Source organism: Pteropus alecto, unplaced genomic scaffold, assembly GCF_000325575.1.
Source record: "Pteropus alecto unplaced genomic scaffold, ASM32557v1 scaffold21, whole genome shotgun sequence".
Taxonomy (NCBI): Eukaryota; Metazoa; Chordata; class Mammalia; order Chiroptera; family Pteropodidae; genus Pteropus; species Pteropus alecto.
Genome location: NW_006436282.1, coordinates 347,634 through 371,552, shown reverse-complemented (window position 1 = coordinate 371,552; position 23,919 = coordinate 347,634). Strand labels below are relative to the sequence as shown.

Sequence of the window (23,919 nt, the reverse complement as noted above, 5' to 3'; positions counted from 1 at the left end):
GTGTGGAGGATCAAGATAAGCACGGAAGCAGAGACCAGGTAGGATACTGTTGCAGCAGCGCAGGCAAGCAATGATTAGGGCCTGACCTAATAAAAATGAAGAAACTTAAAATAAACTAGTGGAATTTTAGCATTTGGTGAATGATTAGATGTGAGGCATGAAGGAGGAGGGCAATGAGGTGGATAGTAGTACCCTTCCTTCACAGGCGTTCAGGAGAGGCAGGGTGACAGACAGGTGGGAAGAGATAACGAGTTTAGTTTTACCATTTACTGACTGTGAGAGATGAATGTTAGGTCTCTGGGCAGAGGCGTCCAGCAGACAACTGGATGGATATTCCTGCTCCTTCCCAGAGAGCTTTGCAGTTTTCTCAGTCACTGCTGTATCCTTAGTGCCTACAATACCTAGCTCTTATGTTGATTGAATCAATCAATCAGTCAATCAATCAATCAATCAATCTGGTCAGGAGCTTGTGATAGTAATCTAGAAGGAAGACTAAATTTGGTTGTCATTTTATATACGTGCTTTTTTGAAAACAAAGGAGCGGATGAAATCAGGCTGATTGTGGCTGCAAGATTTAACTCCCGCTTCAAAATCTTTCTGGCCACTAAATGGCCAGAAAAGGAGCGTTCTTGGGAAACGTTGCCTCAAATAGGTCACGAAAGCCTATAAAATATACATTTATTTTGGAACCTGTTACCGTATAATCCAGCATACCTAATAACCAAGATTTATTACCTTTATGGCCATACATTAATACCTGTTTTTATTGGGGTGGGATGCGACTGACCTCATCGTCCCACCCTTCAGTGTGTGGACGGAGTCTTTCACAATCCTCCCTTTCTCGTCTATTTGGGGCTGTCTTCCGTAGCCCTTGAGCAGGACCTGGTGCACCAGGTCCACACGCCCAGGCGAGGGGCGGTGCCCTCGCCACTGGCCTGGCTGACGCGACATAGGCCGAGATCACCTCACGCGCGCGCGGTGCAATCACAGAGCGCACCGCCTCTGCTAACCTATCGCAACCCTCGCCTTGAGATCCCTCCGCCGTCTCCAACCGCGCGTCGTGTGCTGAAGGCCCGCACCCCCGACGCCGCGATTCTTGGGGGTTGATCTCTTGTTAAGCCCACGTTCTCTTACGTCTCTGTACCACCCATGCCATAGGTGCAACTTGCCTCGCCAGGACCTCTCTCCCGGCGTAAGGAGACCTCGCCGTTATAGAGTCCTATTTAAGGGGCGTGACCAGCGGCGGCCCCGCCCAGTTCTGTGACACAGGGTGGTGCGCGCGGGAGGAGTGGGTGGGACTGGGTTTAGTAGGAGACCTGGGGCCGGGGCCGCCTCCGGACGCCCATCTGCCGGCTTCTCTCGCTCCGTCGATTCGGAGGAGCGGCGGCGACCTCGGCCTCCAGCGTCCCCAGCGAACTGCAGCTGCGGCGGCCGCCGGAATGGCGTTGCTGGGTTTACTGCAGGCGGGCGGGTCGGTGCTAGGGCAGGCGATGGAGCAGGTGACGAGCGGCAACCTCCTATCCATGCTGCTGATCGCTAGCGCCTTTACCCTCAGCCTGGTCTACCTGTTCCGCCTCGCCATCGGCCATCTGGCCCCACTGCCGGCCGGGGCGGTATGTGCACACGTGGGGGTCCTGGCGGGGGACGCGGCGACCAAAGCAGCCGAATGGCTAGCGAGGGGCTACCGCGGCTGTGCTCGGCAGGAGCCCCGGGGGTCGGGTGCTGGCCTTGGTGCGGACGGTCTTGATTTTGGCGGTGTCTGGTCCTGGCCGGAGTCGTGCTTGCCGCGTTTGTGGTCATAGTGATAACTGTGCTGGCCGCGGCACTGGTGACCTTCATGGTCGTTTCAGGACTGGCAGCGGTGGCCTAGGCTGTGGCGCTGAGCGCCCTGGTGGCCGTACTGGCAGCCTTAGGTTTGTTGCGGGCCTGGTGGGGGCTCTGGTTGAGGTGCTCTTGTTAGCTGCTGCCCTGCTTGCCCATGATCCTGGTGACTGCCCTTGGGTGGTTCAGTTTCTTGAGGCATTGCCCCTACTGCGATTTGTATCGGTATGGTTTGGTAGAGTGGAGTAATTGGACTGTTGTAGGGAACTTCCTATAATGCTAATAAAATCCGTTTCTCTAATTTAGTGGTTTTATTGACCACTGGTTTCATATTTCTGTAATATATTTGATGAATGCATCCTTAACCAGCCAACACCTAGTAGCTTTGAAAGCTACCCTTTTACTGACAATGGAATGTACAAACTGTTGACCAAGTAGTTTTTAAAATAATTTTTGTTTGAATCATAACAGGCAAGAAGCAGTATTATTTGGAGTTTTGAGGAAATAGTATTTATCTTTGGGAAGAAAGGTAGCTTTAGTATTTTAAGATTGTTACTGTTATCAGAAAAGTGAGTTTTCAGTGCTCCTTACTATTTGAGACTACCAAAGATCTGAGGAGTAATGCTTCTTCATCATTGCAAGTTTGATTTCCAGAAGACTTAATGTTATAATCTGCAAGTCTCGTTTTGGGGCATCTCGAGTACCTTTTATAGTGAATACTAGAGTTCCTGCTAGAGCAGATCTACTCTCTTAAAAAAAAATCAGTGGATTTAGTTTATTTGCGGTTAAAGAAGCATGCATGAGATGTGTTCTGTTTACTGATAAACATTGTTTCTTAAACATTCTCTTTATTTTCTATACCTCAACTTACTATGTTTTTTTCCTATACCTTCTTTAGGCAAGATTGTGGGACTAAAATTATGAGTAGTAGGGTAAATAAGTGGTGAAGAAATTATAATTTGATTTTTCTATTCTTTTTTTGCTACTAATGGTGAGGAAAGTTGCCAATAGCCACCAATAAAATTGGACATATTCTGGACATGCTCAGCATTTATAATTGCAATGACTTTGTGTTTGTCTAGTCATCTTATACCATATTTTGAGTTTGTTCTTTTTACCATGGATACTCTCCTAAGATATCTGCATTTTGTCTGTTTTTAATTACTTTTGATGCTGCATTTCGGAGTAACTTTTTAGTATTAACGGCAAATTTCATTTATTTGATCATGAAACTTAAACTAGATTTTTCTCCTAAAATGAAATGTGAACTGAAAGTTTTTGTTTTATTTTGCAGAAAAGTCCACCATACATTTTCTCTCCAATTCCGTTCCTCGGGCATGCCATAGCGTTTGGGAAAAGTCCAATTGAATTCCTAGAAAACGCATATGAGAAGGTAAGTCTTCCAAATGATTAGAGGAAATCAGTGCTTTTCAAACTTTCCTTTTAAATGGCAGAACATTAAAAAAATTGTAGTCTTATGCTTATCCCTAGTATAGGAAACATAAAATTGGAACTGTTCCTGTTTAAAAGCCCTTGGAGACCCTTTTAGCTTTTCTCATGTCCTGGGGTGATCTCTGAAATACTACTGAGGAAACCTGCAGTTCTGGCAACTATGGTTTAAAAATCACTGGCATAAATTTTGTATTCGGTGGTCATAGTTGAAATTAATACCAATCTACCCTTCTTAACCACACATCTGTGGAATTCTCTAACCTGCACTACCCGTCTTCTATGACTTCAGTTCTACTTGGATGACCCACACAACTCTGTGGTCACTCAGATCGCTGCTCTTCTCCGCTCCAGTGAGCTTTCCTATACCAATTCAACCATTTACTCCACATTCCCCTTAAGACTTGTCATTACTGTTAACTTTCACTTCCACACTATGAATGTAGACACCTACTCTTAGACCACAGCTTCTCCTGGTTTGCCTGTGCAACTCCTTCTACTGTAACCACTCTTTGATCTCATTAGGTCTTTTAGTCCATTGTTCCATTTACTTTGTCCTGGTCTATCAGTCTTCTTTCTTTCTTTTCTTTTTGTTCTACTTTGGGACTATGGTCCATCATAGGAGTTATACTTTTGCCAGTACCTTAATTTCCTTGCCCCTGGATCTTTTCATTGTGTTTACCTGGTAAAACCCAACCTTGGAAGGGAGCCTGTTAGTCATTTTCTCCTTCCTTGTACCAAATTAGTTCTTTCCTAATTTCATGATTGCCTGCCTACCTTAAAGAACTTTGAGCACTGCTCGACAATCCTATTATGTTCCTGTGATTGACTTATATTCCCACTCACAACAGTGACTGATTCAAACCTTTATTTTTCTAAGCTCCTGAATCTTCCATACCAAAATAACTTTGCCTCCTCTTTAAAGAGATTAAAAACTATCCAATGGGTGCTCCCTCATATTCCCAATTTCAAACATACAAATGTATTTATGGCTAATATGGCTATATAATCCTACTCTCTTTTCTTCCTCTTACATTAATAATTATAAAACACTTACTTTGGGCCAGCACTTACTGCTTTATATAGATTATCTCATTAAAGCCCAACAAAACCCCCTTCAGGTTTATTCATTTTATAGATGACAAAACTGAGAAACAGGTTATATAATTTGTTATTAAGCTCATTAGTAGCTAGTAGCCAAGCTAGGATTTACATATGTTTTGATTTCTAAGTCCATGCTAATAATAATAATAATAATAATAATTAGAGAAAACACTTATGGCCAAGGTACTCTAACATATATTTATTTTACTCTAATATATTTATTATATGCATATAATATATAATATATATGGATACATTCTAATATGTAAGATATATTTCCTAACAGTTCTATGAAGTAGGTATTATTACTATTCCCATTTTATAGACGAGGTGAACTAAAGCATAGTGTTGGTGAGATAGTGGTAAAACTGTTAACTAAATAAACTTCTGGTGTCTTCACACAGCAAGTACTATATGGAAGGTTATATCCTTTGGCTACTCCTGTAAATTAATTTTTAACCAAGGAAAAGAAATCTATATTCTCAAAAATACTTTTTGCAGAATTATATATAATAAGTAAAAAAAACTGACACATCACACATATGTCTAATAATGGAAGAATAAGTAATTATTAACATTATAATGTCTGTGTATAAGGTAGAAATATTTTCAAAATAAACAGTGAAAAAAGAAGTTTTATTTATATTCCATTTGCAACTAGATGAACATAGTTATAAATTTAGGCAAAGACTGAGAGAAGAATTGCATTAAGATTTATGAATGTTTTTATTTTCAACAACTTATTGTTTTGTGATTTAAGAAATTAGTGTCTTAGTGCTACATACTTTTTGGTAACATCAGTATATGGGTACTTTTTTCTCTTTAGTATGGACCTGTGTTTAGTTTTACCATGGTGGGCAAGACTTTTACTTACCTTCTGGGAAGTGATGCCGCTGCACTGCTTTTTAATAGTAAAAATGAAGACCTGAATGCAGAAGATGTCTACAGTCGTCTGACAACACCTGTGTTTGGGAAGGGAGTTGCATACGATGTGCCTAATCCAGTAGGTGACACTTATTTTCAAGAAAATCTGTTCCGTAATAATTTTAGCTAGTGGTATAATAGCATACATTTAAAATGTAGAAACAATTTATTCTTTGGTTTAAAAATCTGAAGAATCATAAGACATTTAAAAGAAGAAAAGCCATGGGTAACTGACAAAGAATGGGTATTTTGTTTTATAGTTGCTGGCATGGGCTAAGCAATTCTAAAGGCCTTCCTAAAGAAATAAATGAATGATAACTTAGCTCATTGGGATTTGATTTGAGAGTGTAACAAGAAAATCCCATTATTTCATATCCGAGGGCCTTCTACCTTTCTACTCCTGCCTGAATAGCGTAAGAGCTCTTCTAAGCTAGAGACTATTGGCTTTAGAAGTTTATATGATTTCTTTTCCCCACTAAAGTCAAACATTAAAGTGCTGCAAGTTGAAGTAACCCAAATTAGATAATTGGCCTAGTTGCTTGGGGGTGGGCTCTGGCTGTGAATGTAGCGCGCATTACCCAATACTCTCGTATGGTAGTTAGAAGTTGACATTAAGTGCTGTTTCTCGGGATGGGAGAGATGTGGGAGAATGAATAGCTCTCTTCAAGGGCAAAAGAAAGAGCCCTGGAAAATATATGCGTCTTTTCACACAGCTTATTAGATTCTTAAAATAGAAAAGCCTCAAAGGGTTAAAACTATTAGTTGTCTTAGTGTGAATTTATTTTATTAGGACTATATTATAATTTAAGCTAATGTCAGTGAGGAATGATATTTGGGAATAGAATAGGAGAATATGTGAAGGAGGATAAAAATAATATCGAAGCATAATGGACCTTTGGGAGACTGTGTTGCCCTCTGGGTTGGCTTGGAAGACTAGAAGATAACAGAATAGGAAAAGGAAGCCCTGGGGTCAGGAATGGGAAAGGATGTAAGGAAGGAAAGCAGGAAGTGGGATTCTTAATTCATCATTTGTCTAGGGCCAGTGTAACAAGTGTCTTCTACACGTTACTTCAGATCTGTGCACAAAAGTTCTAAGTTTGCCACATCTGGTGTAGTTTCTAAAAATCTTTTTACTACTTTTATTTTCAATTTTTTTAGAAGGTTTTTCTTGAGTGTTACAGAGTAATAATAACCCACATAGATCTTGTGATAAAACAAAATTGTGTTTTAATGCTGTATATTCTTAATTTTTTTAAGATTTTCTTGGAGCAGAAGAAAATGTTAAAAAGTGGCCTTAACATAGCCCATTTTAGACAGCATGTTTCTATAATTGAAAAAGAAACAAAGGAATACTTTCAAAGTTGGGGAGAAAGTGGAGAAAAAAGTAAGCAAAACATTTCGGCTTTGTATTTTTGCTAATGTTTCTACTTTTCTGACTGGAAACCTAAGAATATGTGTGTGTATATAAAAATCAAACTACAACATATGTAAAACCACCGTAGGTTTAACAGAAAGAACATGTTATGATTACCATAGAGTTAAAAAGACCTGAGAGGAAGTGATTATTGCTGCTCACTTAGCAAAACCTTAAAATGGCTCAGTAACATGCATATTACTCAGCTCATTTGTACAAATAATATAAAAATGATTCATGAGTAGATTTTGGAGTAAACTGAATATAAAAATTTTGCAAGATCATTTTAAATTAATAAAACAATTTTTTATCCCTAATGGGCAAGTAAAAGTCTAAACAATTATATATGTAATAATCTTATTTATCCGAGGTTATATGGGAATGATTTATTCCACAAAAAAAGTAAATTTAAATATATGAGCTTACTCTACCTTTATTAAAAGTTTGAATTTAGTCATTTTCAGTAGAAGTTTTTTAAAATGTATTATATACTTTCTTGCATTATATTGTGTATTTAACATGACCTTCTTTGGATGTTTCTGTGATGCAGTCTTTATATTAGACTGCAATAAGTGTTGCCTTCTGAGACAATTGCCATCCTCATAACAGGAAGCAACCTCTGCCTACGAGACATTAAGATCTTTGTGTAGGTCACCACATCTGGGTCTGGTCTTTGGCTCTATAAAAGGTCCAGAAACTTTATTAAAAAAATATATATACCTCAAGTTGATATAGTATTTCTAACCATCTAGAATGCCAACTATTTACTAAATACGAATGAGACATTATAGCACCAAGAACACCAGAATATTTTCTGAACTTCTCTTTGATGGTAAATCTAATTGGAAAGCCAGATGATGATTGGAAGTTCATTTGGTGAACATGGAATTAAAGAGTGGGGCATTGATTGGATAATTTTTATAACTTTAAGTGTCATTGAAGTGTGCTGGCCTGATGAACCTGTCTCCAGTGTTAGGGTATGCCAGCTGGTGATTAGTTACAGTTTTCTTTTATACATGGTCAATACTTCCAATTTTCAGTCCTGACGTACTCACTTTGGACCTGGGAAATAATCTGTTCTTCGGTTTTAGGACTGCTATTCCTTGGGAAGCACCTCATTATTGTCCTCATATGCACTAAATAGACTTTTTGCTGCTTTTGTTATACCGTGACCTTGAACTCATTAATTTTTATCTTGATCTTTTCAAGGTGAAGGGCTCATGAGTGAGGTTTCGAGATGCCTTTGTGGCATCGACTTTGGTTGTTCAGAGGGTTGGGGTACTTCCCATCATTTGGTTTCTTGCCTCTCTTTGTTTTGTGTAGTAGGGCAGCCACATATCTCTCTATAAGCTTTTTGGATGGTATGAATAGGTTCTCGAGTTGTTTTTATTCTCAGTTTTCCTTCACAGTTATTTTAGATCTCTAAGAAAATAGAATATTCCAAAATAATTTTTGGCAATATTAATGGGAATGATCTTTTTTTCCTGTAGATTTGTTTGAAGCTCTTTCTGAGCTTATAATTTTAACAGCTAGCCATTGTTTACATGGAAAGGAAATCAGAAGTCAGCTCAATGAAAAGGTGGCACAACTGTATGCAGATTTGGATGGAGGTTTTAGCCATGCAGCCTGGCTGTTGCCAGCTTGGCTCCCTTTGCCTAGTTTCAGGTATGGATAAAGAAACTATATTTGGTGATTTAACTCTGTATAATTACTGTAGTGTTGGTATGCTTTGGTAAGATAAAAATTAAACATAAAACAATAAATTGGGGGATATTATGAGCCCCCATTCTTCTGTGAGAAATCAGGACAAATTTTCTTTATATAAACTATATAATGAGCTCATTCAAGGTAAGTTTCAGTTTATTAAAAAAGTAATTTGTTGTCTATATTTTAAAATCTTATCTCACATATTCCTTGTATTAAGGAAAGCCTCTGAACTCTACCTAAAAGTGATACAGCCCTCGAAGCACTTGTTTGAAAGTATTTGACTGTTTTGTAGTATATTGTGAAATTTCTTTGTTTGACGTGTCAGTGCCTTTAATTTTCTCTTTGTCTCCTTGTGTGCTGTACTGTGATCACCTAAAGGGCAGGGACCATCTGTGATACAAAGAAATGTTGCTCATAGGACTTGATGTGTAGCTTAATGTCTTTCATATTAGGAGGCTTTTTGTACCTTTGTTGATTCTTTTAATAAGTAGTGAGAGATAGAGAGGCATCAAATAGAGGCATCAAATTGATACTTTTCCTTCCGTTTCTGTACTTTTATCCACTTAGAGAATAAAGAGGGGTGGGAGCAAAGGAGAGAGCCAGGAGAGGTTCTCTGGAACTCATTAAAACCTTATACTTGTAAGAGAGCTTTGCAGTTTTCAGAATGCTTTTATCCATATTACGTTAGAAAATCCAGCACAGCCCTGGGATAGTAATTTCTCCATAAATGTGTATTGAGCCTATTTCCACCTTCCCTATCTCCTGGATGAAGTCAGAAACTCCTGAGCTAGGTATGATAGGCCTTTTACTAGTCTTTCCAGCCTAGTCTTTTTTCTGTCTTACCTGAAACAACAGATTTAACCAAAATATTCCATTCACTTTCTTAAACAGTGTTTTCCGGACTCTGCTGCTTTCTCGGTTGATTTCTGGTGGCAGTCTTAAAAAAATGATGCAGTGTAGGAATTTTTATTCGAAGTCCTTGTTTAAATAGGGGCAAGGTAGTCAAATTGCCTGATTTTAAAGTTTGGCTCCACTGCTCACTGGCTGTGTGATCTTATGCAGCTGTCTGTGACATGAGGATAATAGCATCTACCTTGCAGGAGGTCAAAGTGAGTAATTCATATAAAACACTTACAGTACCTATTACCTAGTGAAGTTTGTTTTCTGAGTTTCCTAGTATTTTTACCCTCTATAAAACTATGTTTTCTTAGAAAGTGAAAAGTAGAATCAAACCCTGTATGCTGTAGTCATAGCCTAAGTCCTAGCTTTAGACAATCCTCTGTAAATCTCAGGTTTATTTAAATCCTAGATTCTTTTGAAGAACCAGAGTGATTCTCATCTGCTTCCAGAATTTGGTTAAAATTTAAATTTCATGTTAACTTAAAAGAGTGTTCTGCTTTCTATTAAACCGAAATGATTCTAAAGGAATAATCATTTGAGTCTTGCTTTAGACCTTTAGTAGAACAAAGGTAGTATGTTAAGAATCAGAGATCTATATGTTAAAATACATTTCTTGCCTAAGAGGCCCTAGAAATTCCTAACAATATAATTTTCATGGTGCCTTTTTTTTTTTCTCTTGGTTCTGAGTTTTGTCAATTATTTTAGAGTCAACAAAGTTAAATAAGGTTGCTTTAAGCTAGGTCCCGGTTATTTTCAAAATGAATTTGATGCCAGAAAGTACTACTTTATTTTTTGAAGTTATTTTCTTCTTTGAATTACAGACGCAGGGACAGAGCTCATCGAGAGATCAAGAATATTTTCTATAAGGCAATTCAGAAACGCAGACAGTCAGAAGAAAAAATTGATGACATTCTCCAAACTTTACTAGAGTCTACTTACAAGTAAGAGCTGTTCAGATCACGTATTAAGCTGAAGCAGGAAATTACACATTAAAACATAGTTAAATAATATAGCCAGTTAAAAAGTAATGCAAGATCAATAGCTATGACCTTTGGACTTTTTAAATGGATGAGACATAAATTTCGGGATCTTGTACCTTAGTGGAATCCCAGTGACTATGCATGGTGAAAAATTTGCTAGATAAACTGTAATGAAGTCTTTTGTAATCAAAATCGTATTTTCTATTGGTCTCTCTCTTTTCCCTAATGGAAAAAAAAATTCTGACTTGTGATGGGCAAATGCAAGAAACTATTATACCTGAAAAATTTATTCATTTTGACTCTTTATTTAAAGGATGAGGCATGAAATATGTCTGCCAAAATGTTAAATTTGTGTGTTTGGTTCTTTCTATAGGGATGGGCGTCCTTTGACAGATGATGAAGTAGCAGGCATGCTTATTGGATTGCTCTTAGCAGGGCAGCATACATCCTCAACTACTAGTGCCTGGATGGGCTTCTTTTTGGCTAGAGACAAAACACTTCAAGAAAAATGTTATTTAGAACAGAAAACAGTCAGTGGAGAGGATCTGCCTCCTTTAACTTACGACCAGGTTTGTTGGATTTTCATTTTCACTGTGGCTAATTTTTAAAGGGGACAGTTTGAGCAATAAAAACAAAAATAAACAAATGAGACCACATCAAACGAAAAAGTTTTTGCACAGTGAAGGAAACCATGAACAAAATGAAAAAGCATCCTACCAAATGGGAGAAGATATTCACAAATGATATATTCAATAAGGGGTTAATATCCAAAATATGTAAGAAATTTATACAATTTGACACCAATAGGACCTGAATAGACATTTCTCCAAAGAGGACATACAGATGGCCAACAGATATATGAAAAGATGGTCAACATCACTAATTATCAGGGAAATGCAAATCAAAACCATAATTAGATACCACCTCACACCTGTCAAAATGGCCATCATCAAAAAATCAACAAATAACAAGTTCTGGCAAGGATGTGGAGAAAAATGAACCCTCATGTACTGTTGGTGGGATTGTAAATTGGTAATTGGTACAGCCACTGGGAAAACAGTATAAATGTTCCTCAAAAAATTAAAAGTAGAACTATCATATGATCCAGCGATTCCATTTCTGGGTATTTATCCCAAGAAATCCATAACACTAATTCAAAAAGATATGCTCCCCTATATTCATTCCAGCATTATTTACGATAGTCAAAGTATGGAAGCAACCTAGGTTTTCCTCTGATAAATGAATTGATAAAGAAGATATGGTACATATATACAATGGAATATTATTTGGCAATAAGAAATAAAATCTTGCTATTTGTGACAGTATGGATGGACCTAGAGGGTATTGTGCAAAGTGAAATAGAGAAAAAAATACTGTATTTCATTTATATGTGTAATCTAGAAAAATAAAACAACAGAATCAAGAAACTAGCAATAGACCATTAGGTACAGAGAGCAAGCTGATGGTTGCCAAAGGGGAGGGGAATGGGGAGATAAGTGAAAAAATAAATTTTGAAAAATGAAGGGACAATTTGAGGTTTTCTATGTATTATAAATTGGTTAGCTTCATTTTTTGAAACTTCCCTATAGTCCTCCCTGGAATGTCCTAATGCTGGATTTGGTTTGCTAGTATTTTGTTGAGTATTTTTGCATTTGTGTTTATAAGGGATATTGGTCTGTAGTTTTATTGTGATGTCTTTGATTTTTGTATCAGAGTAGTACAGGTCTCATAGAATGAATCTGGAAGTGTTCCCTTCTATTTTATTTTTTGGAAGTCTCTGAACGATTGGTGGTAATTCATTTTTACATGTCTGATAGAATTCACTAGAGAAGCCATCTAGGTCTGTGCTTTTCTTTGTGGGAAGCTTTTTGAAATTATTTCAATCTGTTTGTTATAGGTATATTTATATGTTCTGTTCTTGAGAGTTTCGATAGTCTGTGTCTTTCTAGGAATATTTCCATTTTATTTAGATTACCTAATTTGTTGGCATACAATTGTTATAGTATTCTCTTATAAACTTTTCTTCTGTGAGGTCAGTAGTAACGTCTCCTCTGATTCCTGATTTTAGTAACTTTTAAAATAATAGTTTAGTTGATACATAATTCACATACTATAAAATCCATCCATTTAAAGTGTACACTTCACTGTTTTTGAAATATACCTTAGAGTTGTGAAACCATCACAATTTTTAGAACATTTGCATCACTTCCAAAAGAGAGCCAGTACCTGTTAGCAGTTACTCTCCATTTCCCTTGGCAGCTACTAATCTACTTTTTGTCTCTATGATTTGCCTATTCTGGACATTTCATATAAATGATCACATTCATACAATATGTAGTCTGCGACTGGCTTCTTTCACTTAGCATGTTTTCAAGGTTCATCCATGTTGTAATGTACGTCAGTACTTCAGTCTTTTTATTGACTAGTAATATTCCGTTATATGGATTATCTACATTTATTTATTCAGTTTTCAGTTGATGGACATTTGTTTCCACCTTTTGGCTATTATCGATAATGCTGTTCTAAACATTTGTGTACAGGTTTTGAAAAAACTGACATTAGTGATATTTGCTAGTGTTTTTCTTAGATGAGTGAATTTTTACAGGTCCTTACTATGCCATTCTTCAGGGTGATTGCCTTCCTGTTACCTTGCCCTCCTTTTCCTTGTTGACCATGGACAGTGATAGAACAAGATAATCCCGGCTACTCTGAACCAGTTGCGTCTGCATCTGAACCCAGAAATTAAGCTATTTTGTAATTACCCAGAAGTTAAAATAATTTTTACTTAACTAAATAAAATTTATAAAATATTTAACTTAAAATACTGTTGAAGTATGTTAAATATTGTAGAACTCAGGAAGTGTTTTCTCTTTTTAGCTCAAAGATCTAAATTTACTTGATCGCTGTATAAAAGAAACATTAAGACTTCGACCTCCTATAATGACCATGATGAGAATGGCCAAAACTCCTCAGGTTAGTCTCTTGGCTAGATTTCTCCCTCCATGCTGCCAGTTTTTATTTAGCAAAAAGTTGATTTTCAGAATGAGAATTTTTTGGATTTTTATTTGTGTATATATTTCTAGCCCAATATTGGGTCACTTGGAAATCATCTTATTAAAATAGTTTTAGTTGGCCTAAATCTAGTTTTTAAATATATATATCTCATTTATATTAATGCTTTATTACACAATGACCTGATTATCTGATTAAATGTTTTTAAATTATCTAATGAAATGTGTTGCTTTCTCATTTGTAGACTGTGGCAGGATATACCATTCCTCCAGGACATCAGGTGTGTGTTTCTCCCACTGTCAATCAAAGACTTAAAGACTCATGGATAGAACGTTTGGACTTTAATCCTGATCGCTACTTACAGGACAATCCAGCATCAGGAGAGAAGTTTGCCTATGTGCCATTTGGAGCTGGTAAGATAGATGATTGATTACATTTTACATTTGAAATGTTTGTCCTGATGAAATTTGTGCTTGTCAAAATAATTCATGTGTATTTACAAATATCTTTCACTTTCCTAATAGGGACATTCTTGCAAATGTGTGGGTGTTTTTCCCACACCAGTTCTCTCTGTGGACACCAGCTGGGTTCCTACAATTCCAATAATTTCTGGGTTATCACAGACCCCATAGTTAAGGGCTCAGTCCCACAAGACTGTTCCACTACCCCAATTCAGATGCCAATTGCAAGGCCAGGTTGTCACCTGTTCTTCTGACCAACTGGCTATAAATCTGAGGTTCTCTCAGACCCCTTCTTAGAGTTCCATAATTTGATAGTGGCTCACAGAACTCAGAAGACAGTTTGCTTACTAGATTATTGTTTGATTGTAAAAGGATACAACTCACGAACGGCCTGACTGAATAGATACATAGGGCAAGGTATGAAGGAAGGAGTGCAGAGCTTCCATGCCCTTTCTGGGAACACCACCCTCCCAGCACCTCCACGTGTTCACAAACCTGAAAGCTCTCTGAACAGTCTCTCCCCGAACCCTTATATTTTAGGGATTTTTATGGGGGCTTCATTATATGGACATGATTGATTAAATCATTGATCACTGGTGATTAATTCAACCTCCAGCCCCTCTCCCTTCTGCAGGTCAGGGGGTGGGGCTGAAAGTTCTAACCATTTCACCACCTAGTTGGTTCCCCTGGCAGTCGGCCCCCATTCTGAGGGGCTTTTCCAAAAGTCACCTCATTAACAAACTGAGTGTGGCTGAAAGGTGCTTGTTATGAATAACAAAAGGCTCCTTGCTCCTATCCCCTTCATTGTTCTTTTCACTTAAGAAATCCCAACGGTTTCAGGAGCTCTGTGCCTAGAGTGGGAGGAAGACCAAATGTATATTTCTTATTACAAATCACAATAGTACAGTTGCTGTACCTTTACTGTTGAAGCCAGATTTGAAGTCCTCCAATTTGGCTCTTCTTTTTCAAGATGGCTTTGCATATTGTAGGTCCTTTGCATTGCTATATGCATTTTAGAATCAGCTTGTCAGTTAATGTGTATATGACCTTTTAAATTTTGATGTCAGTATGTGTTGCTATATTGGGTTTATTAAATCCCTTTATCTTCCATTATCATTTGTAATGGCATTTAAAGTTTTGATTGGAAGGTTCATATTAACTTTTAACTAGGGCTCTCTTGGGACAGAAGGTAGTGCTATTCTAGTATATTCCCAAACTAGATTAGCATCGTATATTTCAACCTGACTTATATTTATTTTTTTTTAATGAAAATTATTGAGGTGACATTGGTTAATAAAATTAAATAGGTTTCAAGTGTACAATTCAGTAATACAAGTCATTTGTATATTGCATTGTGTGTTCACCACCTAAAGTTAAATTTCCTCTGTCACCAAATATTTGACCCTTTTTTCTCCTCTATACCCCCCTGCCCTTCTCTCTGGTAACTACTAATCCACTGTCCGTGTACATCAACCTTACATATATTTAACCTGGATAGATAAAAAGTGACTGGAAAAGTCATTTTATAATTACCCAAGTGCCATTTCCCCTAAAAACAGATGTTGAAAATCTCGTAGGATTTTTATTAACTATTTATATTTTTGTTTTCTGTGAAAAGAATATGTCATCTTTTTATTATAATATCTGTATATCTGCTTTTCACCCAACCTGTAGCTATTATCACTCCAGGCTAAAAATGAGAAAGAATTCCAACTGATTCTTAGGATTTTTTTTTTTTTTTTTACAGGGCGTCATCGTTGTATTGGAGAGAATTTTGCTTATGTGCAAATCAAGACAATTTGGTCCACTATGCTTCGTTTATATGAATTTGATCTCATTGATGGATATTTTCCCACTGTGAATTATACAACCATGATTCACACTCCTGAAAACCCAGTTATCCGATACAAACGAAGATCAAAATGAAAAAGGCAACAAGGAACTAATACATGAAACATCACTGTAAACGGCAAAAGCATTTGGAGAATGAAGTTTATGAAACAATTTTGTGTACTTTGTGTGTAATTTTAAGACAGCCAGCTTAACTAAAAGGTTTTATATTTTCTTAACTAAAAGGTTACATCAAATCTGATGGCATTTCAGATATTTCCCGATAGTTTTACGATGGATATTTACTACATCTGCTTAATTGAAGAAAATCAAGCTCTCATTAGTAAAAAACTGGGGGCATCTTGGTAATTGGCAGATTCTAAACACAATTTTCAGGTATTAATTTTAAGAGCATATGTAGCTCTTGCCAAGTAAGTTAAGGGTATTCGATCTTGGACTAGATCTTAAAGTATAAAAGCCCAATGAGATACTTGGTAGCCTTAGGTTATTTATTCATTTACTGGGTAATGCTTGTATATGTGAGGATGGGTGGGTAGAGAATAGACTCATATTTAAAGCCTTGGATAAAAGAGAATCCTATTAATTGTTTGGGTATGATGATACTTAGCCATGATAGAGCTATGTTGTTGAAAAATATATCCTTAGGAAGCACTGTCCCACAGGAAATTGAGAGAGGTCTATGACAATGACTTAATTATATTTCTTAAAAAATAATTATTAATATTAAAGACTGCTTGTGTAACTTGATCTAATTACTAAATACCTACCTGATAAGTTTGTATCTGGTTCTACATGGTCACATCTGTGTGAAAATCCAAAATAAAGTCCCTAAGGAATAATTTTTTTCTTTGGCTCAAGATGGTTCCCTGCTTCCTCTCCAGAATATAATTAGGAATTTTCTGTTCCATTTATTAAACCTTAATTTAGGTCAATAAGCTTTCTTTTAAAATATAAAATCTGAGTTCATGGAACTCTGACTTGAAGGGCAATAGGAAGCAGAGTCCTTGAAATTAGTATCACTGGTCACATTTTGTGAAGGCTGTGTTCAAGAACCAACTCAAATGATAACTGGGGGCTTGTCTCTATACCTGTAATTTGACTACAGTCTGTTTTTACTAGATGAGGCCAAAATATTTTTTCCCTTATGTATGTAATAGTTTTGTTTTGCTCCTTCCAGGAGGCTGGAAGACTCATGTTAAACTCTCTGCTGTTACAGTTTTTCACATTAAAATTGTTTTTGAGAAAAGTAAAGTCTGTATTCACAAATTATAATGTTTATGTGCTTCAGTGAGAATTCAGGAATGTAGGAACTTGGATGGGAAAAAAATTGTTCTTGTATTAATTTCAAACTGTAATTTGGTATTTACTTACAAATTTAGGCAACAAACTACTATTAGCAGTGCCCATGATTCGGAACAGAAATCACATTGATATATAGATGTTATAGAACTTTTGATATATCTTTTACTCTCATCGCTACTTTGAAATTATGGTAGTTGTTAGATCTGTCACTGGATCTTCAAACTTACATATTGTATCTCAAAAATTTTTTAAAGTTTGACTATTACATAATTGGTTTCCTTTACAATCCTATATATTTTGTCTTTAAAAGCATTCTGAGAAAAGGACCCCATAGTTTCACAAGAAAGCTTGAGAAGTTCATGGCACAAAAAAAGTTAAAACTCTGAGGTAAGGCTAGTCTTTGTTAGTGAATAGTTTTAGACTTACAGATTTAGATTTTAATCACAAACTAATTATTGAGAAACATTAACAAGTTGACTGCAGAGGCCTAATGTCATAAGAGGGCTGATGGTCAAACAATGGGAATGAAATGAGATTGCTCAGAGCATCTGTCCATCTGCTTTCTCCATTCTCCCACGGAGCAGAATAGTCTTGTGTAGCAAGCAATGGAAGGTTTCACTCACAACCCTCACCTTCAGCTGTCTGCTTTAGAAAACATTTGTTATTTCTAGAACTCTTATTAGAACTCAGCTGCTAACATGGAAAACACAGATAATGTGAAATCTTCAAGATCTTGTGTCCATAGCCTGTTTGTGTTGGTATAAATCAGAATATTCAATGGTAATTCTCTGGTTATAAGCATCAAATACTACTCTAGCTGTTTTAGTGAGCTGCATGTTATGAGAGGACTCTAGCTAAGAAATAACATTAAGATTTATATTATCTCTGAGAGTTTCCCAATCTGGATTTGGCTTAGAAATACTGTTTAATTCTGTTAATAAAATTTAAGATTTGAGTCAAATGAATTCTACATTATCTTCATAAATATAGCTTTGTGAGGCCACATCTTTGGACATAACACTAAATATATAATTGGGCAAATAAGGATTACTCATGAAAATACCAACACAGTTTTTTAAAAAATACTTTATAAAGTTGATACAAAGGCATATGGAGAATTTTTTCTTACAGAAAGAAAAATCCCAGTAGTATCGATAAGATTAGGACAACTTTCTGAATCTCTAAGTCCTACATATTTCAGATAAGTAATGAGATGATATGCACTGCCACAGAATGAATGTTTGTGTCCTCCCATCCAAGTTCCTATGTTGAAACCCAATCCCCAATTTGTTGGTATTCACAGTGGGGCCTTTGGGAGGCGAGCACAGCATGGTAGAACTCTTGTGAACAGGATTATGAGAGACCTCAGAGAGCTCTCTTGACCACTCTGCCATGTGAGGACTGCAAGAAGATGGCAGTCTATGAACCGGGAAGCAGACCCTCACCAGTCACCAAATCCGGTTCCCAGCCTCCAAAACGAATTTCTGTTATTTATAAGGCACCCAGTATATGGTGCTCTGTTATAGCAGCCTGAGACATGTACCAAGAATTATGGTTCAGTTAAAAATGAAGAGGGTTCCAATACAGTGTGGTTAAAATGGTGAAGTCATTTTTATTTCAGTACTTGACAAAATACCCCATAAAATTCAAAACTTCTACCATTATACAAAAATAGGTCTCTACAAGTGATATCTGTCATCATCACCAGTAGCAAATATATTAGGCAGAAACATGTAACTTCAGTAGCCTTATAAGAAAAGTGCAGGACACCCCAAGCTACACATTCAGCAGTGTCATAATGCGTAAAAGTTTAATCTTTTCACCCATTTGATAAATACATAAGGTTTATAATTTAATCATTTAAATTAGCATTCCACAGATATACATGTAATTTAATGATTATTGTGCATGAATACACACACAATGCTTATATGTACAAATTCCAGTTTGTTTTCATGTGCTGGCAAGGGATTCGTATACAATCATAAGCTGTGTTCGTATTGGTCCCATTGAATACCCACAATACAAAAGCACAAAAGAACCATTGATTTACAAAAGGAATTTGTTTAAAATCACTTCTATTCATGATGTTTCAAAGGATTATCTTCTCATGCCAGCATGAAAATGAGTTGAACCTATGAGAGAAACACAGGCTATTTAAATGATTTCAAAATTAAACTGCTACATATGCCAGACTAATTAGTAGTTATTTCAAATCAGATTGTTATCTATACTAGCTCCTGAAGGGTAGAAGATTACTAATAGCTTCTACTTCAAAAAATGCTTTTTATTTTTGTAAAGTCTTATTCATACTTAAACTGATTTTTTAAAGGGACTTTGAATATATATTTAAAAGTCACTATGGCTGGCTCTACAGCAAGTAAGTGAAACTAATGGTAAGACTATTTTAAAGTGCGCTGCAGGTTGAATTTTCTGTATCTTCTGTCTCTTGAAAAACCTTTTGGTCTTCAAGATCTGGGTCCTAAGAAATTTAGATGATTAAAACAAAACACAAACCAAACCAGAGTCCAGCTATGATAAAGTTTCCTATGACAAGTTGCTTGGGTTAGGTGATTCCTTGTATGAAAAGAGAAACTACTAACTTAAAATAACCTGCTCTTAACCCTATCTAGTTGTAGGAATAGTATAAAAAGACCAGGGTCTTTAGTAAAAGTAAAAACAAAATATAAAAGCTGACTTTAAGCACATTTAATTAAAATGACCCAAAACCTTTGACTCAGGAGTGAACTAACGGGAGACAGGGAAGGAGGTTTTCTTATAATGAACGGGGACTCCATTTGTAATAAGAAATTTTTGTGTGATTTTGAGCAGAGAAAAATAGGTCATTCTTACAAAGTCTTTCGAATGAGATGGATTTTATGGATTGTATATAAAAGCACAAGGCCCTAGAAGGGATAATGGCTGCATTAAGTGCTCTCACATCCCTACCCCTGATCCGCATGCATTATTTGGAACACGTATTATTTAGGAACATGTCCTCCAGCTGACTCTGTGAGCCTCAGGGTACTTTGCACTTTGGTGCCCACTGTACAGTTTGTCTAATCAACCTGCTAAATGAAGACAGCAGGGAATCTTGTCTAGGGGAGTAGGATCTGGGGTGGTAAATCACAGCCTGACTTAAATTCCTAAGTCTAACCTGGTAACTGATGTACTGAACTCTAAGATTTGACTGTCCTAATGAGCGATGTCAAGGACTTTCAAAAAGAGAAAGGAGAGCTATGGGTCTTATCTAGCAGTATGGTGCTGTTACTACTTGGTTAAGCTGAGAGTACCTGCTGGTACAGTTCCAAGTCGTCTTTGTAGTGCCTCTAGCCGAGTGATATAATCCGTTAGGGCTCTGTCGGGATCATAATTCTGAAGCTGAGAACATGCTAAGGAACCAGGATTTAAATCAGCTGGAGGGCCTGGGTACCTATGAGATCAAAAATATAAACGAGAATTCAAATTATCCAGAAACAAGGCAAGTAACTTACCAATCAGCCTCCATCTTGCCCTTAAAAGGTAGACCACTTGTACACTGCCTGATCTATAGCCCCATACTTCTGAGTTTGCATTGTAGAAAGGAAAAAAAACTAATCAATAAATTCAAAGCAGCAGCTACTAAGTTGTCATAAGACTGTCCAGTATAATGCCTATCATAGGGGACTGAAAAAATGCTGCATATGTATAAATGCATCTTGACATGTAGACTTTAGAGTTTTTTTCATAATGTCCAGAGACTATCAATTTTACTCAATATTTTTCCCAATGTCTAACCCAAAGCATACCCTAAATTACACTTGATCAGCTCTATATTCTTGGAAACCAGTTACAAATTCAGAAGCTATTTTTGATTATGAGCTTTAGATTATGTAAATCACATAAAACTGAAGAAACATCTAGCATTTCAGTGCAAAGAGGTCAAAGCTATAGCACTGTCCTTGGCCTCTGTTAAGTATTAGTATATTTAACTATTCTAGGCAGGATTTTTCAAATTCTTACCTATTTTGAAATGGTAAAGGAGACCGAGGATAGTCCAGATCTGATCTTGAGCGATATGTAGTATGTCTCGGTTCTCCATATAGCTCCAGTCCACCAGAAGAATGATAAAATAGGTCAGTCTTTTCAGCACCTAAAGTAATCCAAAACATATCTTGTTAAAAAGAAATAACAAGCCCTTGAAAAATTTCTACAAAACACATAGGGCTTGAAAGACTACTTATACTACACTACCTCCTATTCATAGTTATTTTCTATTATTCTGGCTATAGGAGAGAAACAACAGAACTGTTATTTTATTTACCTTTTGATATAAGTATTTCTGCTAATCTGGAACTACAGCTCAAAGAAAGACTATTTAACTTAAGTATTTTCTTTTTAAAACAGTTATAACTAGAGGTGAGGTGATGGGTACCTGAGTGTGTATGGTTTGGAGGAAAAGATGATGTAGATAAAAAAATATTAGACTAATGTAGCCAAGCCATTCTAATGACTTTTATTAGAAAAAACCTGAAATTAAGATTTACTAACTTACAACACAGAACTCATTATGGTACAGATTTCAAATTTCAGCTGTTTCATGTTTAAGGATTCATATATCAAAAAAACTCTGCTTAGGGTATCAAATGTATTCCCTCTTTTTCTTTTCTGCTGTTCATGGCCAGCTACTGGTAGAATACGTGAAGGTGGTTTAATAGCAATACACAGCATAGTTATGCTGTGCGTCTGTAACTCTGTGTGCTCCCCAGCTTCTGACTTCATCCTTATGTCTGAAACATTAAAGCCCTAATATTTGTTTCCACTTCTAGATATAGAGAAAAGGAATTTTAACTGTTAACCATTATTATACGACCTACTGGTAAACTTAGAAACCTGTCTGAATAGCGCTAAATTGAGAAAACTTCAAACCACAACTCCTTCATATGACTGAAACGGCAATCTTATCTTGAACCAGAGCATTAAATGCAGTTATAAGGGGAGAATGTTCTGGAGCCATTAACGCTGGCTCCACCACTTCCTACTGGGAATCTGGGGCAAATGACAAATGCTTTCCATGTTTCGGTTTTTCATCTGTAAAGTGAGAATAATAGTAAAAGCATTTATATCACATAACTGGGTGGATACATATGAACACATGGAAAAAGGAGGGCCTTGTGCAGACTAACTGCTCCACAAAATCAGCTGTTAAAACAGCAAGCTCCCCAGACTTGTGGCTATAAGGACTCTCGCTGTGTATAGACAACATAGGTTCCAGAACACATTATTGAAGTTATTGCACGTGCAGTAATTTCAATTATAAACATAAGAAAAAATTCTGCTTTGACTTTACCTGGATTCAGTCCAAAGCCATCCCTGTTAATATTGATGGGACCAGAACTAGTGACTCGATGCCACCGTCGAACCAAAAATTTCATTCTAAAAAGATCCCAAGAAAATGTTTCACAGCACATCTATAATGTAGAGAGTATAAATATACACTTCCCACAAAAATCAAGTCATACATTTAAATATGAACACAGAACAAATTTAATATCACATGGTTACCTAATCTAAAATATGCAAATGTCCCCTGGTTTGTGGTGAAATTAACTGGAACAGAAGAACAGGGCTTGCTAGGAGGCACCAGAGGCCTCCTGTGCTGCCAACGTCAGGTTATGGCTTCGGGAGTAATGGGACACGAAGAGATGAGGCCCGAAAGTAGAGAAGAATGGATGGGCAAATAAAGGGCAAGAAGTAATGGTAAGAGGAGAAAATGGAGAATAAAGGGCAAACGAGATATGAAGAGAATGAACTGGCAGAGTGAGCTGGGAAAGCTGAAAGAGGAGTGAGGTCACGTAGTCAGGGATGAAAAACAATGCTGGCATCAAAAGCAACTGCGGTGGCAGCGTCATAAACCAGCTCTAGCAAGTTGCTGCCTGCCTTGTACTGGCCCAAGGAGCTTTTTGGAACACCGATTCTGATTTTGTAATTCAAATCAGTTTCAAGGCTGTTTTAGGAGGGTCAAAATACAACGCACATATAAGAGGAAAAGAAAAAACGGGATTGATGCAGAGTGAAGTCCTTCAATGACAACTCGCTTTCATGGAGTCTTCCCAGATTCTTCTAATCAAAATTAACAGCTAATTCCTGTGACCTCTCATTTAGAGTCTTCTAATTTATGGGCATGCTGGTTTTCCCCACTAGGAAGTGAGCCGCCTTTAGGGATTTAGCTGAGGATTATGTCCTTTTCATTGATGCAGCTCCCAGCACTTAACCTTGCACGAGAAGCATAACGAGAGGAAGGGAATGAAAGAGGAGGAGGGTGGAGCAGAACCATGAGATTGCGATGTGCAGTGGTCGAGGCAGGGAGAGTCTAAGACCATCAGTAAGATAAAACGTGAGCTCCCTTCAGAGAGCCAACATGGATGAGACTTGGGAGCCTGGCTGGCTGTTCCGGCTCTACCACTACCGGCTTTGCAATCTCTCCCTGCCTCCATTTCCTCATCTGAGAAATGACACTCTGGTCTATGTGATCTCAGCTTCTAGTTAAAAAATTCTGAGTCATATTTTTCAAAGAAAAACAGGTGAAGAGATAAGGGCAAAACCTCCTGAAGATACATCAGATGTGACCTGATAGGAAGAACTTTAAAAACCAAATCCTTTGAGACTGTCTGGCTCCTACAGAAATGAGAGGCAGGAGAAGCACAGAGAAGCCTGGGTGTCTGGGATATATACCACTCAGGTCAGAGGACTGCAGCAGGCAGGTCTTCATGTTAGTTTGAGTCTTGACTCCATTTCAACCAGATACAGAATGACTACTAGTGTGTTCCTGGCTTGGAACTACTAGAGAAACAGTGACAAAAGCAGGAGCAGAGTCCAATGCCTTTAGGGCTAATCTCTGGCCTAAATAAAGAGGCCAGGGCTTTCTGTAGTTAGGCCCCAAGAATGGATTATTTCAGAAATGAAGAAAATGAATACATATCAGCCTAAGTAATTTTTCAAAAATCTTTTTTTT

At 37.1% G+C, this 23,919-nt stretch overlaps 2 protein-coding genes across 3 annotated transcripts in view; one reads left to right on the top strand and one right to left on the bottom strand.

Moving 5' to 3' along the window:
- Positions 1-1,098: 1,098 nt before the first annotated feature.
- Positions 1,099-16,874, top strand: LOC102893984 (lanosterol 14-alpha demethylase). Of its 2 annotated transcripts, none has more exons than XM_015589528.2 (10): positions 1,099-1,192; positions 3,116-3,214; positions 5,201-5,377; positions 6,556-6,682; positions 8,203-8,377; positions 10,141-10,260; positions 10,673-10,868; positions 13,177-13,272; positions 13,556-13,724; positions 15,520-16,874. In XM_015589528.2, exons 3-10 carry the CDS (start codon positions 5,225-5,227, stop codon positions 15,696-15,698), a joined length of 1,215 nt encoding a protein of 404 aa, XP_015445014.1. In that variant the 5' UTR covers positions 1,099-1,192; positions 3,116-3,214; positions 5,201-5,224; the 3' UTR covers positions 15,699-16,874. The 2 variants fall into 2 exon arrangements, with proteins under 2 accessions (XP_015445014.1, XP_006911948.1); XM_006911886.3 differs by lacking the exon at positions 1,099-1,192 and adding an exon at positions 1,295-1,613.
- Positions 16,875-18,512: 1,638 nt separating this feature from the next.
- Positions 18,513-23,919, bottom strand: part of AKAP9 (A-kinase anchoring protein 9) — a 146,044-nt gene continuing 140,637 nt past the window's right edge. The window contains 4 exon segments of the mRNA XM_006911885.3: positions 18,513-19,060; positions 20,219-20,358; positions 20,928-21,057; positions 22,255-22,340. Of these exon segments, the coding sequence (XP_006911947.1) occupies positions 19,026-19,060; positions 20,219-20,358; positions 20,928-21,057; positions 22,255-22,340 (391 nt within the window). The 3' untranslated portion in view covers positions 18,513-19,025.

Bases quoted from the DNA above. Each gene is read 5' to 3' on its own strand.
- LOC102893984 (XM_006911886.3), top strand. From the start codon at position 1,440: ATGGCGTTGCTGGGTTTACTGCAGGCGGGCGGGTCGGTGCTAGGGCAG. The intron at 8,378-10,140 runs GTATGGATAAAG...TTTGAATTACAG, and splicing joins CTCCCTTTGCCTAGTTTCAG to ACGCAGGGACAGAGCTCATC. The intron at 10,261-10,672 runs GTAAGAGCTGTT...TTCTTTCTATAG, and splicing joins TTACTAGAGTCTACTTACAA to GGATGGGCGTCCTTTGACAG.